The sequence below is a fragment of the Pundamilia nyererei genome, unplaced genomic scaffold (assembly GCF_000239375.1).
Source record: "Pundamilia nyererei isolate P.nyererei 1_Seehausen unplaced genomic scaffold, PunNye1.0 scaffold00102, whole genome shotgun sequence".
Taxonomy (NCBI): domain Eukaryota; kingdom Metazoa; phylum Chordata; class Actinopteri; order Cichliformes; family Cichlidae; genus Pundamilia; species Pundamilia nyererei.
In genome coordinates, this window is record NW_005187503.1 from 1,926,157 (window position 1) to 1,941,789 (window position 15,633).

Below are 15,633 nucleotides of genomic sequence, written 5' to 3' on the forward strand. Positions count from 1 at the left end.
TGCTGTGTGGTGAGCCTCAATTCCTTGGTCTGCTAGGAGTCTCATAATCAAAAGAAATGAATAAATTAAAAAAAACAACAACAACAACATGAGGCTTACTGTGATGGTAGTGGTCCATCCACAGCTATGCAGACCCCTTCATGTTCAATGCCACAATGACTCTGTTGTTTTGGGTACTCAAGAGGTGGTCTGCTGCTGGCGGGCGACTGAGCTCAGGAGCTTCCTGTTCATGGTACAATGGAGCGAGCATTCTTCCCTCAGAGCCCGGCCCCACACATTCACTCACAAAATGGAAGGCCATGCACCACAACAATAATAATCCACTGCTATCATGTCTTCAAAACGTCCAAAAACATCATGTATGGAATGTAACTAGCATTAAGTCTTGTATTAGTAATCTTACACCACTTTCATAGATGCCTAAAGACCAGTCGGCCACACCGGTTGGTTAGTGGCTGCTGGAGGTTGCTGCAATTTACAAAATGTGCCTTACTGCTGAAACTAATACATGGTAAACGTTCTCCAGATCCAGTTTGGATGAGACTTTGTCACGTTTCACTACCACTTAGTGGTTAGTTAGTGAGTATTTGCTGGTCACCAAAGTAATTACAAGGAGGTTTTTTTGGTGCAGAGCCCAGTGCCAGTCAGCAACCTCCAGCAAACACTTGCCAACCAGCTTGGGAATGCATATATTTCTCTAGCAGTGAGAGGCTGCATGAGGCTGCATGACTCAGGCCTCGCAGTTGATTTTACAGGAGCTGCTAGTACCCAACAATCTCACAACCAAAAAGGGGATATTTAGTTTATTGTAGTTACTGGTGGTTACCACAAGTGCCTTATTAGGATAATCAGCAACTGATTCTATTAAAGGAATTTATGTCTAACTCCATGGGATAAGCCCTTTTTTATTTTTTACTGTGGTTTTCGATTTTGAATCAAAAATACTGGCAATGGTACAGATTAGTACAGTATTGCGATATCCCTGATAACCAGTAGCTATTTAGGCTTTTGTTGCCATTAGCCTGCCATAAAGTGGAAACATGTAATAACTTTAGTTACCTTTGAAGATACAGAAAGCATGACAGCATCAGCATTCACATCATAAAAAGAAGAGAAATAGCCTCCTGAATTCGAAAAAGCAGGAGAAAATGATGTTATTGCTATCACTCTTATGTGTGATCAGAAGGTTGTTCTAAATGTGAGCATGTCTTTGAGGAATCTTTAACAATGCCGGAGCAATTGTTAGAGGGAAGAACCATAATCCCCGGCATTTATTTATAAAGTGGTATGCAACAGGATTGCTGATATGGGACAATTGCACGTGTTTTCCTCAAATTTATGGCCATTCAGCTTGCAATGTGGTGCTAAATTAGACTCTCGAGAAGCCTTATGAATAGATACAGCAGTAGATAGATGCAGAGTGGCAAAAAAGACCAAAATGTGCAGCTGTGAGAAAGATTCTTTCTTTGCTTATAGATCCTCACTAAAGCAAGACACTGAAAATATATGAATGCGCTGTGACGCTTTTCTTTGTCGACCTACCGTAAAGTGGAAAACATAATAACTTCAGTTACCTTTGAAGATACAGAAGGCATGATAGCATCGCTGTTGAGTTTGTTTTAACCCAGATGGCCTGTGTTTATCTATACTGGCTGTGATCCCTTAGCGTGTCCAAGTGTTGCATGCATTAAACTCTTCCAGCAGGCTGGCAAGAACACAGCAGGCCAGACTCACCGAGGCATGCAGTCAGGCAAGGGGGAAACATTACACCATTACACTCACCTGTTCCACAGCCATGGTGACTTATCTCATGAATAAATCACACTACCAAGGTTCGGACTACTCAGACGGTGCACCTCTTCTCCTTTGGCAGACGTCTGCATCCCTATTCATCTTCCTCTGTCTCTCTCTTTTTTTGCCTTCTTCTTTTTTCTGCTTCCTGTCTCCCTTCCTCCCACTCTACCATCTTATTTCTTATATCTCTCAGTTCTAGCGGGCTGCCTGACTCCGCTCACTTTATTTATCATGCAGTTGTGACATTTTTGGATAAAGCCTCACGCCCACACTGATTGAACTCTGCTTGTGCGAGCTGGGAAGCACAGATCATGTGGTTTCCAGTAAGTCATGGGATCGACAGCCCAGGATGGTTTGCCCAGAGCATACTGCTTCTTTCCCTTTAAATCACTCAAAAAGGTGCTTCTGAAAGGTCCCTAACTCATACAGTTATGATTATAGCAAACTAACAGAAACACTGAAAGTACGCATTTTTGAAAATAAAAGCTGGAGGGGAGGTTACATTTGAGGCTCCTTTTTGATATGAATACCTCACTTTTCTTCATACATTTTTCTTTGTATGACGTCCCCAGATGCAGTGAGGCAGAAATGCAAGCGGTGATTCCACGGATTTTACAATGCAGCATTGTTCTCACATTGACCCGAAGTAAAACAATCCCCGGCATAGCTTCGCTGTCTGCTGCTGATGGCAGCTTTGCAGTATGTGCGCTTAGGCCCGAGGAGGCGGGAGAATACAGGGGTTTTTTGTGTTGAGTAATGCTGATATTCCTTCAAGGGGGATAGTTGCTTAACACACTGTGCAGAATCTGGCACGGCATCTTCTTTGGCCTACTAAACTCTGCTCAACACTATGTAAAAACTCCCTGATGGCTCTTAGACGGGGAGGAGAAGAAGGGTGGGGAGGAAGGAGGAAAAAAGGGAGAGAGGGGAGCTGGAAGGAGAAATGGAGGACAAGCAGCCAGATGAGGATTGGGATGGATTTAGAGATAGATGAGAGCTGACTGAACGGATTGTAGAAGGTGAAGAGAGGATGGATCGAGGACTAGGTGGGGATGAATTCAGTTATGGAAGGTTAGAAAGAAGGAACGGGAGGGGGGAACATGATCCACAGAATGGGAGTTTAGCAGCGTAGACAGTTTAAGGCTTGGTGTACGGATAAAACAAGCTCTTTAGGCTTTGAGGAATCTTTTATCCTATGTCAAAGCAGAGGTCTTGGACTGAAAAGGTGCAGCGAAATGTGTTAACAAAGTGCACTACTTTAGAAAAAGATGATGATTCAGTGCATTAAACAAATACCATCTTCAAAGGATAAACTTGCTTAATGTTGCAACAAATTTGAACTCAATTTGCTTGGGAATTTTCTTATTGATTTATTTCATGTAATTGACTGTCTGAAAGTCTGTCAGTGACTGATATGTGTGTTGATGAGGAACATTAAACAGCCGATAGAACGTTAAATAGAATAATGGCTCATTATTTTTAATGCTCTAATCTGGACTCTAGTAAGCACTCTCCACGTAGTTCCTCTTTGGGTACCTATGTATTTGCGACCTTTCCTCACTTGTTCATGAAAGCCTTAAACTTCATTTTGGTCTCTAAATGCTGGACTGTTATTTTAAATAAGTCTTATATACCAGAAACACCAAAAGAAAGAAAATAAATCCCGAATAAGTAACTGATTACTGGAAAACATGCCATCAGTGATCTTTTTTTTTTTTTTCTTGGCTGTATAATGTGAAATAGCATGGCATTTGTTCAGTGCTCTGATTGGACGAGCTGGAGATGTTGATTGTGTCAGCGCACTGTATCGAACAATAACATGTGAACGCCTGCACATGCGCAGTAGCCTGCAAGGAGGGAAGAAAAAAAAGGGTATTTGTATCTCAGTTTGGGGCAGCTTTTTAAAGAGTTTATCAGGTTTGACAAGCGATTCTATTCATGTCCGTAATAACTTATCATCCATTGACATTTATGTGCTACATAAAAATGTATAAATTAGTTATGTGTTACGAATGTGCTTATGATTTATTGAGGATTTGACCTTCATAGAAAGCGTCGTTCAGATTTTCACTGTAAACTGTTCTACTGTTTCCTTGTTGATTTTCAGGCTTGCAACAATGCATTGATTGGGTTTTTTGTGCTCTGTTTTTGTTTGTTTTTTTCTTAAAATTCTTGTTGGTTTGATTGCCTGCTGTGGCGTGACCTTTTCTCAAACTCATCCAGAAGTTCACGTCCATAAAAAACTCATTTATAGCTTGCCTCACAATTAGAAAGTGGCACCATTTCAAAGCCATTTTAGCTTCCACTAATGCTTCTTTCGGTTGTTATATCGACAAATAACTGGATGCTTGAGTTACTTTGTGCCACATTTAAATAATGTCAGTATATTTGCACAATAATCAAAGAGAATATGGTCCCAACGTTTATTACAAATCTGTTTTGTCTATTTAAAAGTGTTAATACATCAGCATCACCACTTTCCTCCCGCTGCTTTTTAGACACCTGATTTTCCTGGCTTGGAGAAAGAAGTAAAACAGTCTGGCTGGGTAGGATCCCTGTGCGAAATCCCTGGTTTTGTTTTTCAGATTTATGTCATAAAATAACCCTATAAACTACCACAAACCAACCATTCACCATTCCCTGCTGTAGCTGATTTGTTATGGCTGTCTCAAGCCTTCCTGCCACAACAGCGGCTGGTATTTAGTGCCAGTATTTAGTCTGGCAATTTTCAGAAACGCTTCAGTGAGTATATTCCTTGGGGGCCAAAAGTGACATTCCAGACCTGGTGCAAACACTTTGCATGTGAAAGAAACTGAATATTCAAAAGGATGAGGATATGCATTCTCTCCCCCGTCTCTATACCAACTTGCATAGTTCTTATCTTTTTTTTTTGTCTTTGCATGATTGTTTTCATATATGTAATCAGTGGGCACAGTGCTTCCTCACTTTGTGTGTACTTATTGGCTTATTTCTGCAGAAGGAAACCTTGGAAATCTCAGGAATCTAGCACATTATTCTTCAAATTAAGCAAACTGTGCTCTGATATCTTCATATTTTCTTATTACGTATTTAATTATATAACTGCCAGGTTACATATGCTGCTAGGACTGCAGTATGTGCTTTTACATGTCTTTTTTGCAAAACATTGTCTCCTGTTTCTAAAAGCAATGTTAACATCGCTCAGTTATGCAAACATTACATAGCAACTGAAACATATGGCTGTGGGCCCATAGTCAAACACACACACTGAGCTGAGGTCAGTCTCAGGCAGTAACTCATTGGTTAAGCTGCTGGGAACCTTTGTTACTCGTTTCCTCTTGTGCACCGAGCATGGCCTTATTTATGAATGTGAACACAGTTAACCTTTTGCATACGGAGACCTACATTTTGTCTGGAGAATAGCATGACAAATAGTCGAGCGTCTTCTCTATCGATCTGCTCTTTCTCTCTGGCATTCTCCCTGCCGTGACGATAACTCTCACCAACTGCTCAGCTATAGATAGAAGTAGATACTCATCTATCTGGAGTCATTTATTACGGTAATTCATTAATAAATGGCAGTCCGTCAACAAAATAGTCTTTCGATTGCTGGAATCTGAACCACTGAAACATACAGGCTTAGGAGGTATTTTTGAGGGAAAGCGAAAAGATTTTGTGGATCCTTTACGCAAACTTTGAGGACATTTTAGGGCTGGACTCAATTGCTAGACATTTGTGTCAGTAAAAAAAAAAAAAAAACAGCAGCGATGCTCCCTCTTCCCTCTCTGCATATTCCACAATCTTGTTTGTGCTTATACTTCCTGTGAAAAACACAGCTGACTCCTGAAGAATGTGCCCAATTAGAGATGGAGAGTGAACTTGGGGGGGTGGGTGGATCCTCAGACATTGTGGCTGCTCATTTTTTATTCAGTTATTTATTTTCATCTGATATAACTTTTTGTACAAAGGAATTGAGCTTTAAAATTAGGGTCCTCTGGGTCAAAAAACAGCACAATATTCAGACACATAAATTTTGCTCATTATTGGAAAACACACGGTAAAGTCATGGAACATGACTCTTTACTGGTTCTCGTTTTTCATCATAATAACAAATGAAATACACCCTTAAGTAACTGTTATAACAGAGGTGCCAAACGTTTTCCTTTAAGTCTGACATCATTTGAAGATGTCATTTTGGGCTTAGAGCATTCTCATTTTGTCCTCCTCGTGGTTATGGATGCCTGTGTCTACCTACTCCCCGTCTCCAACCATCCTGTAGTCTCCACTCCCACACTGGCTAGCTTGCAAACAGACCCAGCTGGCCATAATGATGACAAATCAGCCCAAATATTTATGTCCATTGAGTTTCACTTTGGCTCTGCCCACGGCTCGTTTTCTGCTTTCTTTTACGGATCCCTCTGCGGCGGTCACAGCACTTGCAGCCAAACCATCATAATCACGCTCCACAAACACACTTTAGCCCCAGTTATGTCACCTAAACACCAGCTGACTGTTAATGTCCACAGAGGACCAAGTTTATGGTTGCCGGAGGAGTGGTATAAACATAGAAGCTTAAGCTGTCCTTGTGTAGATTTTTGTGTGGGCTTTGTGACCAACCTGTTCTCTGAAAGTGATGTGCATTGTATCTTTTATGTGGAAAAGCGTGTTTGCCTCAAACTAAACAACAATCTAAGGTGATGGAGGACCTCACTGAGATGGTTGGAAGCCTTGTGTAACTCGCAGGAAGCGGATATGTAAATAGTTTGAACAGATGAGGCTGTTTTGACTGGGAGGTTGAAATCAGAGCATTAAAAATGCGTTTAATGCATGACACAGCATTAAAATTTCAATCCAAGAGAAAGGGAAAAAGAAAATTTTTGTATTTTAAACACATCATCTCGGCTGTTTTATGTATTAAAAATATTTTTGGAAGACTTTTTGAAGTGTCAGAGGTGCAGACATAATGCTGCTTTGTTTTAGGTGTATTTTTCATATTATGTGCGCTGCTGTTGCCATCTTTGCCATGAATATAGTACATGTATTGCAAATTCTGATAAAGCTTAACAGGCAGATTACTTGTGTGATGTTCAACCATCAGCAAGAGTCAAATTTTCTTTCACCTGAATTGCTTCATCTTTCCCATATTTATTTGTAGTCCCCTACTCTCTTAAAAAAAAAGTGTAAACACCTGATTTCGAAGTTATCAGCCCATTGAATGCCCGTTATCTGTCCCGTTATCACTCCCATACATATTGCAATAGGTGCCTTCGTTAGCAAGCTCAGTGGGTCGTTATCATTCTCTTTAATCAGTGATAAACACAGAGCGGCACAGATTAAGCAGACATCTAGTGGAGGTGTTCAAAAAAAAGTAAAATGTTAAACAAGTTTGCAAACATAGCTTATGACGTCTGCTTTATCTGTGGGGAACCCCACAGTGACTGAGCCGATAACGACTTCCTCGTGGGTGGAGGAGGCCACCTTCTGGTGATATGTATTGGACTGACAACACCTGATAATGGCCATTCAATAAGCTAATGACATTCAAGCTTAAAGAAATGTTCTTTTAAGTCTCGCAGCAATTCCAATTCCAGCCGTGATCTATCTCTGAGTGCCGGCTTTACAATCTGTAACGACAGCCGCGGTTTTGTTTACAATCCAGCCTTAATATTAAACACTCTGACTCGCATCTTTTAGTATGTAGTATATATTCCTTTTTGGCCTACAGTATACCTCCCAGTTTTTTTCTTTTTTATTCCACTTGCAGCTAAACAGATGAGTCAGGGTTTTAAAACAGCGATGCATAAAGCATCCCTTGTTTACCTCTGTCGCTTTTGTCCCCTCTGTCAGATAACATACATGCATCCTATCTCTCACCCTTGTGGAAGATACGGGCCTGTATTTTAACCCCGGGGCTCTGTATCTAGATACATGCTTCCTGACACAACGCAACGCCGCTCGCTTATCTGGCCCAAAGTCAGAGCGAGAAAACAGAGTCAAAGAAACAAAAGGAGAGCAGGGAAGGAAAAAGAAGGTGAGAGAGATAAAAGGATAGAAACGGGAAGAGAGAACAAGGCCCATCTTCTGCTCGAAGGATGCTGTAGATGGGCCTATCAGCATATTTAAAATTAGCCCACTGCATCCTTGTCCACAGCAGTGTCGGCTTACCAGCATCCAAGTCTTTTCTCTCACTCCCTCTTCTTTTTTTTTTCTTCCTGAGAATGAGGCACACAGTTTAGTAGCGCCTAGAGAGAATCAGACATTCAGAATTACCCCTCTACTTTAATCTGTCTTTTTCTAATTTGTTCTTTACATATACTTCCTTCCCCTTTTTCCTTGCCCTCTGGCTTTACACTTCTCTCAGCCTTTGGCTCCAACTCATTTGTACCTGTAACTATATCTCTCCTCCACTTCTTCTTTCTCTCATCAGCTCTCTTTCCCCACTTGCTCTCTCCATGCCCCTGCATACAGAGCGCTCTCAGTCTTCCCTTATAGGATAGATTTTGCTATAGAATCAGCAGCATTGCATTCCCAGGTGATTCGGGAATGATTTGCTATTCACTCCTCTGGCTATGGGTTTACCTAGACAGGCACAGACAAAGAGAGAGAGCGCGAAGCACAGAAACGAGAGGACAGGCAATAGCTTTTTTCCCGTCAGTCTTACAGTGTGTGTCGTGCGTGCCCCCCAACCCCACCTCCTCTTCTTTCAGCATTGAGATGCAGCTGCAGTTCTCAAAACACATGTTTAAGGGCTAAAGGTTTGGAAGCAGCTATCCAGGATGGATGGGGGATTTGTGTTCCTCCCGTGCTTAGAGGCTGCTGTGAATGCAGCCGACCGCCGAGCTAGCTGTTAGTTCTGGCAGTTTGGAAGGGATGCCTCTGGGACTATGCTTGTCTTTAAGAGTCTTTGCAGAGACTTTGCCAGCATGAATTAATGAAAAATGAGCCGAGAGGCTTTTTTCTTCAATTTAAGGAGACTGCTTGTCATTTTTTGTGGCAGCTTTTTTTCTCTCTCTCTCTTTTCAGTTTCTGTGTGTGTGTGTGTGTGTGTGTGTTACTCGAGTGACTTTTTGAACACAAGCAAATACACAAACCCAAAGAATATCAAATAGACAATAACACAAGAACATACGCATGTGCGCACCCTTTGGATGGTGACGACTGATTCCCAGTAGTGGTGTCTTGGCCATGGGGGGCTTTGGGCCGGGTTAGGCTGGTTTACTGATTTTGACAGCGTGGCCTTGTCTGGCCTAGTGCCAGTGTTGAGCTAGCTCTCGCTGGCTGCTCTGGCCTCCTATAAATCAAGGCCAATTACCACGCTAGTGTGCAGCCTCCTCTCCTCCAGTCACAGCCCTGCCCTGCGGAGTGCAGGGAGGAAGGGAGAAAGACAGGGATGGCATAAGCCTGCTTTTATACCAATTACAGCTGTGGCTGCCCTCTGCTCTGTTCTCTATGTGTAGTCACAAAGAAGGTTTTCACACTTTTTTGATAGAAGTAAGAAGCCACTTTATCTGAACATGTAATCACCTCTAAAATCGGGACAGCCAGCAATCCAGGTGCTATCTAAAAAGGTAGCTTGTCATAGACTTTACATCACAATTTAAAAAAAAAAGTAAATGTTCTGTTTTAATCCTTATTCTTTAAATCTGAAGTGCATGTTTAATTTAACCTTGTACTTTATAAAGTTATTGTCTTAATTCCCTCCACTGAAAACCATTTATCTTCATTTTTTTTATTTTAGAAATTAAGTGAAAGATTAAGTGTTCCCTTATGGGTTGGTAAATTCACAAAGTGGTAAAGTTTTATAAAATATTTTAAGAAGTTGAGTCAGAATTTAAGCATTGTGTAAGCTCACTGGTTTTCACCGTCTCTCACAGTGGGACGATTTTGTTAAACACTACACAAACATGCATGTGACGCAGTGACCAAAGCAGGTTTAAGCCTTTTATAAGTCTAGCAGTGGTTTTAAAAAAAAGCATATAGCTGTGGTTTAGGGGAAAAAATGCATTGTCCTTGTGTGGGTGTGTAAATATACATCACAACGCCATGCGCCTTCAGCCTATGTAACGTAGGCTAGATTTATCATCCTCACTTAATACACTCATAAACATTCCCTGGCGTGTCACAGAGGCTGTGAGCCCCCCTTCACGACTGGCTCGGTAAATTGGGCCTGTGTAAACCATTTTGCCTGTCTAAAATACAGTGCAGCAAATTGAAATCCCAAGTAAGCCTCTGTAGCGGCATGTCACAGCTGGGTAGGGAGGAGGCAGAACGGAGGTTTTTCTCATTTACCACCTGGAGGTTTTTGAAGTGTCATAACCAGCGGTTTTCTCACACCCTTCTATTTCACTCTAATTCTTTCTACCTTTCTTTATTTTTTATTTTTCCCCATCCTTTTTTTTTCCCGCGAGTCTTCTGTTCCCTCCCCTTTTTGGTAAATTACTCTTTGCCAAGTGCTATACTCAGTCCTCATCATTCTGACACATGAGGCTAGTATTTAATATATTTGAGAAGCCTGATCTGGCAGGCTGACAGACCAAGGGTAAACAGGAGTCATGAAACTGTCCGGCAAGAAAAACAAGCCTGGATATTAACCTCTAGTGCAGCGACCAGCAGAAGCAAAGAGGGAAATGGATATAAAACAAAGAGTTTGAAACATTTTGTGCTCTGTGTGTGTGTGTGTGGGTGTCTGTGCTGCAGAGAAAACCAGTTGTGTCCAGGATTGTCTTGGATCTATTGCATTTAAAAGTTCACATACTGCCCCAAGATTAAACAGAAATCTTACTTAAATTACATATATGGCTCCTACACAGCACAGCAAGCTGATATTAGGATCGTCTTCATAGAAGAATGATGGAGTTACTTGAGTAATGATTAGATTTGAGGAACTCTCGCGGAGCTTTTTCCATTTCGTTTTTACCCAACATATCTAAACTTGTACCACATTCTTCCAGATATAAAATAAAAGTAGTATTTTTAAAAATGTGCCATTAAATTCACCCTGACCCACCCCCAACCGCATAGTCAACCATTCCTTTGAGGCCTTTAGCACAGACTGCGTTCTTCATCCCAGGGGATTCCTAGTGGATACCTTTGCATGCTGCCTTTTAACCCATCCCTGTAAGTATTAGACTGGTTTTGACCCTCCATGCCTCACTGTGTAAGATTTCAGCTTCTGACCTTAAAAAGAAAAATGAAAGCAAATCGATAGGGCGGGACACATGAATTCCAAAGAGTAAGCATGGAAGCCAAGCCTGGAGCCCGAGAAGGACAGTCAGGGCTGTGTGTGTCACCATGGGGGCTAACAAAGAAGTGGGGGGAGAGAAAGCCTGAGAAAGCGAGAGAGGGGCTATTAATTAACACTGAACGCTGAAAGAGGTTCTGTCTAGTGTCTCTCGTTTGTGCTGCGAATTTGTTGGAGTCACACAGTGTGGTAATTACCATGTGTGTATTTTAAACTGCAGCGGACTAAGGGAAAAATCTAACGAGTGGACGGGGGGGACCTAAGGTGAAAGCCTCAAAGTCAAGGCTTGGACTGCAGCTGTGCATTTGAGTGAGAAAAAACAAGTCCCACAGGGCACTCGAGAGATTAAGATTCTTCTATACTGCCACAGCGTGGAAACTTGAATGACTGGAGACTAGTTTGGCTTTTTTCATTCATGCCCATGCAACCAAGGCTACCAGATGGGCAAGGTGGGGGGCGGGATGGGGGAAGTTTAGGGAAATTTGTGTCTGTGGTGATCGGACCTGTGTGCTTGAAAGTTGGATTTAAATTTCAAACTTCTTTCAACTTGGACGTCGACTCCCTAAATGTACAAAGTCATTCTGATGATCATCATTCGTAGACCTAAAACAGTAGTTGTTTTCACTTTAATATTAAAGCTTTAATATTAACGCGCTGTGGATGACTGTTCTGAAAAAGGTTGTTTCTGTGTTATCATGTGGCGCATAGGTGTGTCTGTGAGTGTGAGCGTATGCACAACGGCCGACATGTGTACAGTGTGGGTGAGTCCAGCACAGTGAGTGGCTGCCCATCAGTTCCACTAAGCTCAGCGTGGTAATTGGCCGTCTATTGATGGACGTGGCTCCCTCTTCACGCTCCAGGGACCCCGGCTCTTTGTCTGAGGAGTGGGAGGCGACACGCTGGCATGGCACACACGCTTAAAATAGCACATCAAATCAGCCATGCTCCGCCAGTCGCTGCTAACGTGTGGGGCAGATTGGAGGGCTAATGGCGTGTGTGTGTGTCTGTGTGCGTGTAGGTGTATGTGCGTGGATATGTGGGGGGGGTTTTACAGCATGGTATGAGGGCTTGAGCTTCTCTCTAGGGAAGATAAGGGTTAACGTGGTTAACTGGAGCTGGTGGTGGTATTTAGTCATGTCCCCCTCTTTCCCTGACCATTTTTCTCTCCTCCCTTTCATTCATCACTCACTCACTTTATTGCAGTGTGGTTTCTTTCGCTCTTCTTCCGTCTCACTTCCTTCCTCGCTCTCTTTTAGTGTTTCTCCCTCGCTTTTTGTCTCTGTGTCTCTGTTCATGCCCGCAGGGCCCCGGCTCTCTCTCTGTCACTATGTGCAGTGTCCCTGCAATAGAGATATAAATGGGCTGTGAGCGGGGGGCCCTGACTCCTATACCATAAATCTATGCTAACAGCACAACAAGCACGTAAGGAAAGCAGGAGATGGGAAAGGCAAGGAGAAAAAAACAAATGGAGGGGTTGGGGCATCATAATTCTAATACATTTTGAATACATTTTGTGAGATGGAGATTAAACTGAAAATTTCATTCATATTGAGATGCTTATAAAATAGGCTGTACTGGATTATTGCATCAGGATCTCACACCCTCTGAGGTGTAAATTGTTTCGCAGTGTAATGAAATTGGTTTTGAGGGTATTAGTAGAAAGCAGGAAGTTGCCATCATTTAAAACTGTTCATAAGCTGCTAGGAGCCTCGTGAACTCTAATATCAGAGAGTCACCTTGGTGAAATGTTTATTTAAGATGCAAAATGAAGAAATGTTTGTCCCCTCGACTCCAGTTGCATATGCGCAAAAAGCCCAGAAAGTTACAAAACCAGATATAATCTATTGCTTTATTAAGCAGGAAGGTGACAAAAGTTTGAAAGAAGCGAAGCACTTTTCCTGTCATTGTGTAGACCTTTTTATTTCTCTACGTGAAGATGTTTTCCTCGCAGTATTATTATTTGAGGCTAAGGTTGCTTTCTTGAAACTTTTACTTGCGTTCTCCTGGGTTTTCATCTCGTAGTGACCCTGCTCGCTTCTCCTCGCCGCTTCACAGCTGCCCCAAAATGTCTCGTCTCGCGATTGCGGGGACATTGTGCTGGCAGTGCCTGCTGTTTCTTCAAATGAAACATTTTGAACTCTCTCTCTCACATTTTCTGCTCCTGTCTAAGAAATGTTTTCACACCTCACTTCTCATTGTCTTTTAAAGCTGCTGTAAACATCAGAACAGTAGGATTACGGCTGGATGATGTGTCAAAATTTTCCAGTCGCCCACCCTCAGTCCAACAACCAATGATCACACACGCATTTTTAAAAAAAACAATCCCCTGCTGAAAAAAGAGAAACTTTGCTGTGTGGTTGTTTATATTCATTGGTTTTTACTGGCAACAGCTGAACACCTTGAAATGCATTTTGCCATCTCTCTTTAATAATGACATGCAGGAGGTCACTTTCTTAGTTTCTTTATAAATTTTGGGGAGGCCAGAAGTTTCAAAGAGAGGGACTCACACACAGTAACATGAATACGAATCCATACCAGCTGCTAAAATGAGAACCAGAGAAGCTTTGACAGAGACATTCCCCACTAAGGCTGCCATCACTTCCCCATTCCTTTAAGCAAATACGCGTTTGCTGCCATATTCTTGTTCATAATCATGCTCTGAGAATCTTTAAATGCTTTGACTCTGCCTGCTGTCTTAAAATGAAACCTTGTATTGACTTGCTTTCTCTTTACCTTCTCTTTCCAGCAGCCCTATGCTCCACCCCCTCATCCCATGGCTCCTCCCAGCCCCAGCACCAACAGCTGCAGCCAGGGAGGGGCGGAGCAGCTGAGTAAGACCAACCTGTACATTCGAGGCCTGCCACCTGGGACCACCGACCAGGATCTCATCAAACTCTGCCAACCGTGAGTACTGGGAACGATCGTCATTAAATACAATGGTTATACTGTAATTCTTGCCAATAGTATAAATATTTCTTTCATTTAATTGTGTGCCGCTCTTGGCCACGCTGTGCTTGTCAAGCATTTATCAGAACAGGTGTACGTTATAGATACACATATGTATCCTTCGATTTTTTTTTACCATATGCGCCATTTATGAAAACAAAACAAAGACAAAACATACCCCAGTACAAACTGGTGATTTTTGTCTTTTTTATTTTGTTGGAGTCCTGCAAATAAAACTAAGCACACATTTACTGTGTCCATAGGAATTAAGAGGCTTAGCAGCAGCGGCCACCTCTGTAAGAGCAGTAGTTTTGGCAGTTTGCTGGTCTGGAGCATTTAGGTGCATCAAAACATCACACCAACTGTCAAGAACGGTGATTGAGAAATAATGCTTTGGTGTTGTTCTGTAACTACAGGACCTGGGCACCATGAGTTGACCATGAACTCCTCTGTACACCAAAATATTCTTGATTCAAATACGAGGCCATTTGTCTGGCAGCTAAATCTCGTCCCAAATTGAATCATTCATCAGAACAATGATCCCAAACACTGCAGCAAATCTAAAATAAAATGCTAAAAATGGCTCCGACCTTGAGGTCCAAGTCCAGACCTCAACCTGATTGAAATGCTGTGGTTGGACCTTAAAAGAGCTGTACATGAGCAACCGTGGGAATCTGATGATGTTAAACAGAAAACGATTTCTTCAAGATATTACTGCTAAAGATGATTCTACAAGCTAGTGAATCACAGCGTGCGTTTAGTTTTGTCAATATCCCAGTTGAAACTGTCATCTTTTAAAAAGATATAATACAACATAAACACATATAGGTATCCTGAAGAGAATTTATACTAGCTGCAAATCCCAGACATACACCATTAGAACATTGTACTAATGGCTAGCTACCAGTTATAGTTAACCCGCCTAGAATACAGGTAATTTTTACTGTGTTTGCTGGATAATCACTCACCTGTTTAACTAGATTAAAAAAATGTCTGTTTCCTCTTTTTAATGAAAAAAATATGCATGGCATCTGTGCTTTCAAGGACCTAATAAAGATTCCGTATCTATGTTTCTCTATGTATTTGAAAAAAATATTGTGAGATATTCAAGGTAGAATGCAGGCCACAACTCGATTATTTGTCATGTAGCAATAAATCCGATCTGTATTCTACATACAGCAAACAGTGTCTTTTTTCACAGGATGACACATGCTTAGACCCAAGCATAGCTGGTTGAGAAGCATAGCTGTGCCTGTGTACACAAATGATGCAATCAAACCAAAAAAAATCACCTCTAAGAAGAAAATTACAGGCTTGAAATCGGGTCCATGCACACCCCATTAAACTGCAACCAACTCGGTGTCTTTTGGTGTCACACACACATACACACACACACACGCACGCACACACACACACACACACACACAAAGGTACTCATAAAGCTCTGCCAAATGTTCTTGATAGAGGAAACACACAGACACACACACCTGCTTGCACACAGCTCAATAAGGCCTAATAAAGCCTAGATTGGACCACCTCCCCAAGGAATCACAGACCAAGACCTCATCAAGCTGTAACACACAGCCACACAGGCTTTCTTTTTCTCTGTGTCTCACACAGTCACAGACACACACACACACACACACACACACACACACACACACACACACACA

The 15,633-nt window shown here is 42.0% G+C and overlaps 1 protein-coding gene across 3 annotated transcripts in view; it reads left to right on the forward strand.

Annotated features, from left to right (window-relative positions):
• LOC102200034 (RNA-binding motif, single-stranded-interacting protein 3-like) overlaps positions 1-15,633 on the forward strand; it is a 287,017-nt gene that overhangs the window by 114,206 nt on the left and 157,178 nt on the right. For all 3 annotated transcript variants that reach the window (XM_005740714.2, XM_005740713.2, XM_005740715.2), the window contains one exon: positions 13,761-13,918. In XM_005740714.2, coding sequence (XP_005740771.1) covers positions 13,761-13,918 — 158 coding nt within the window. The remainder of the gene's footprint in view (positions 1-13,760; positions 13,919-15,633) is intronic.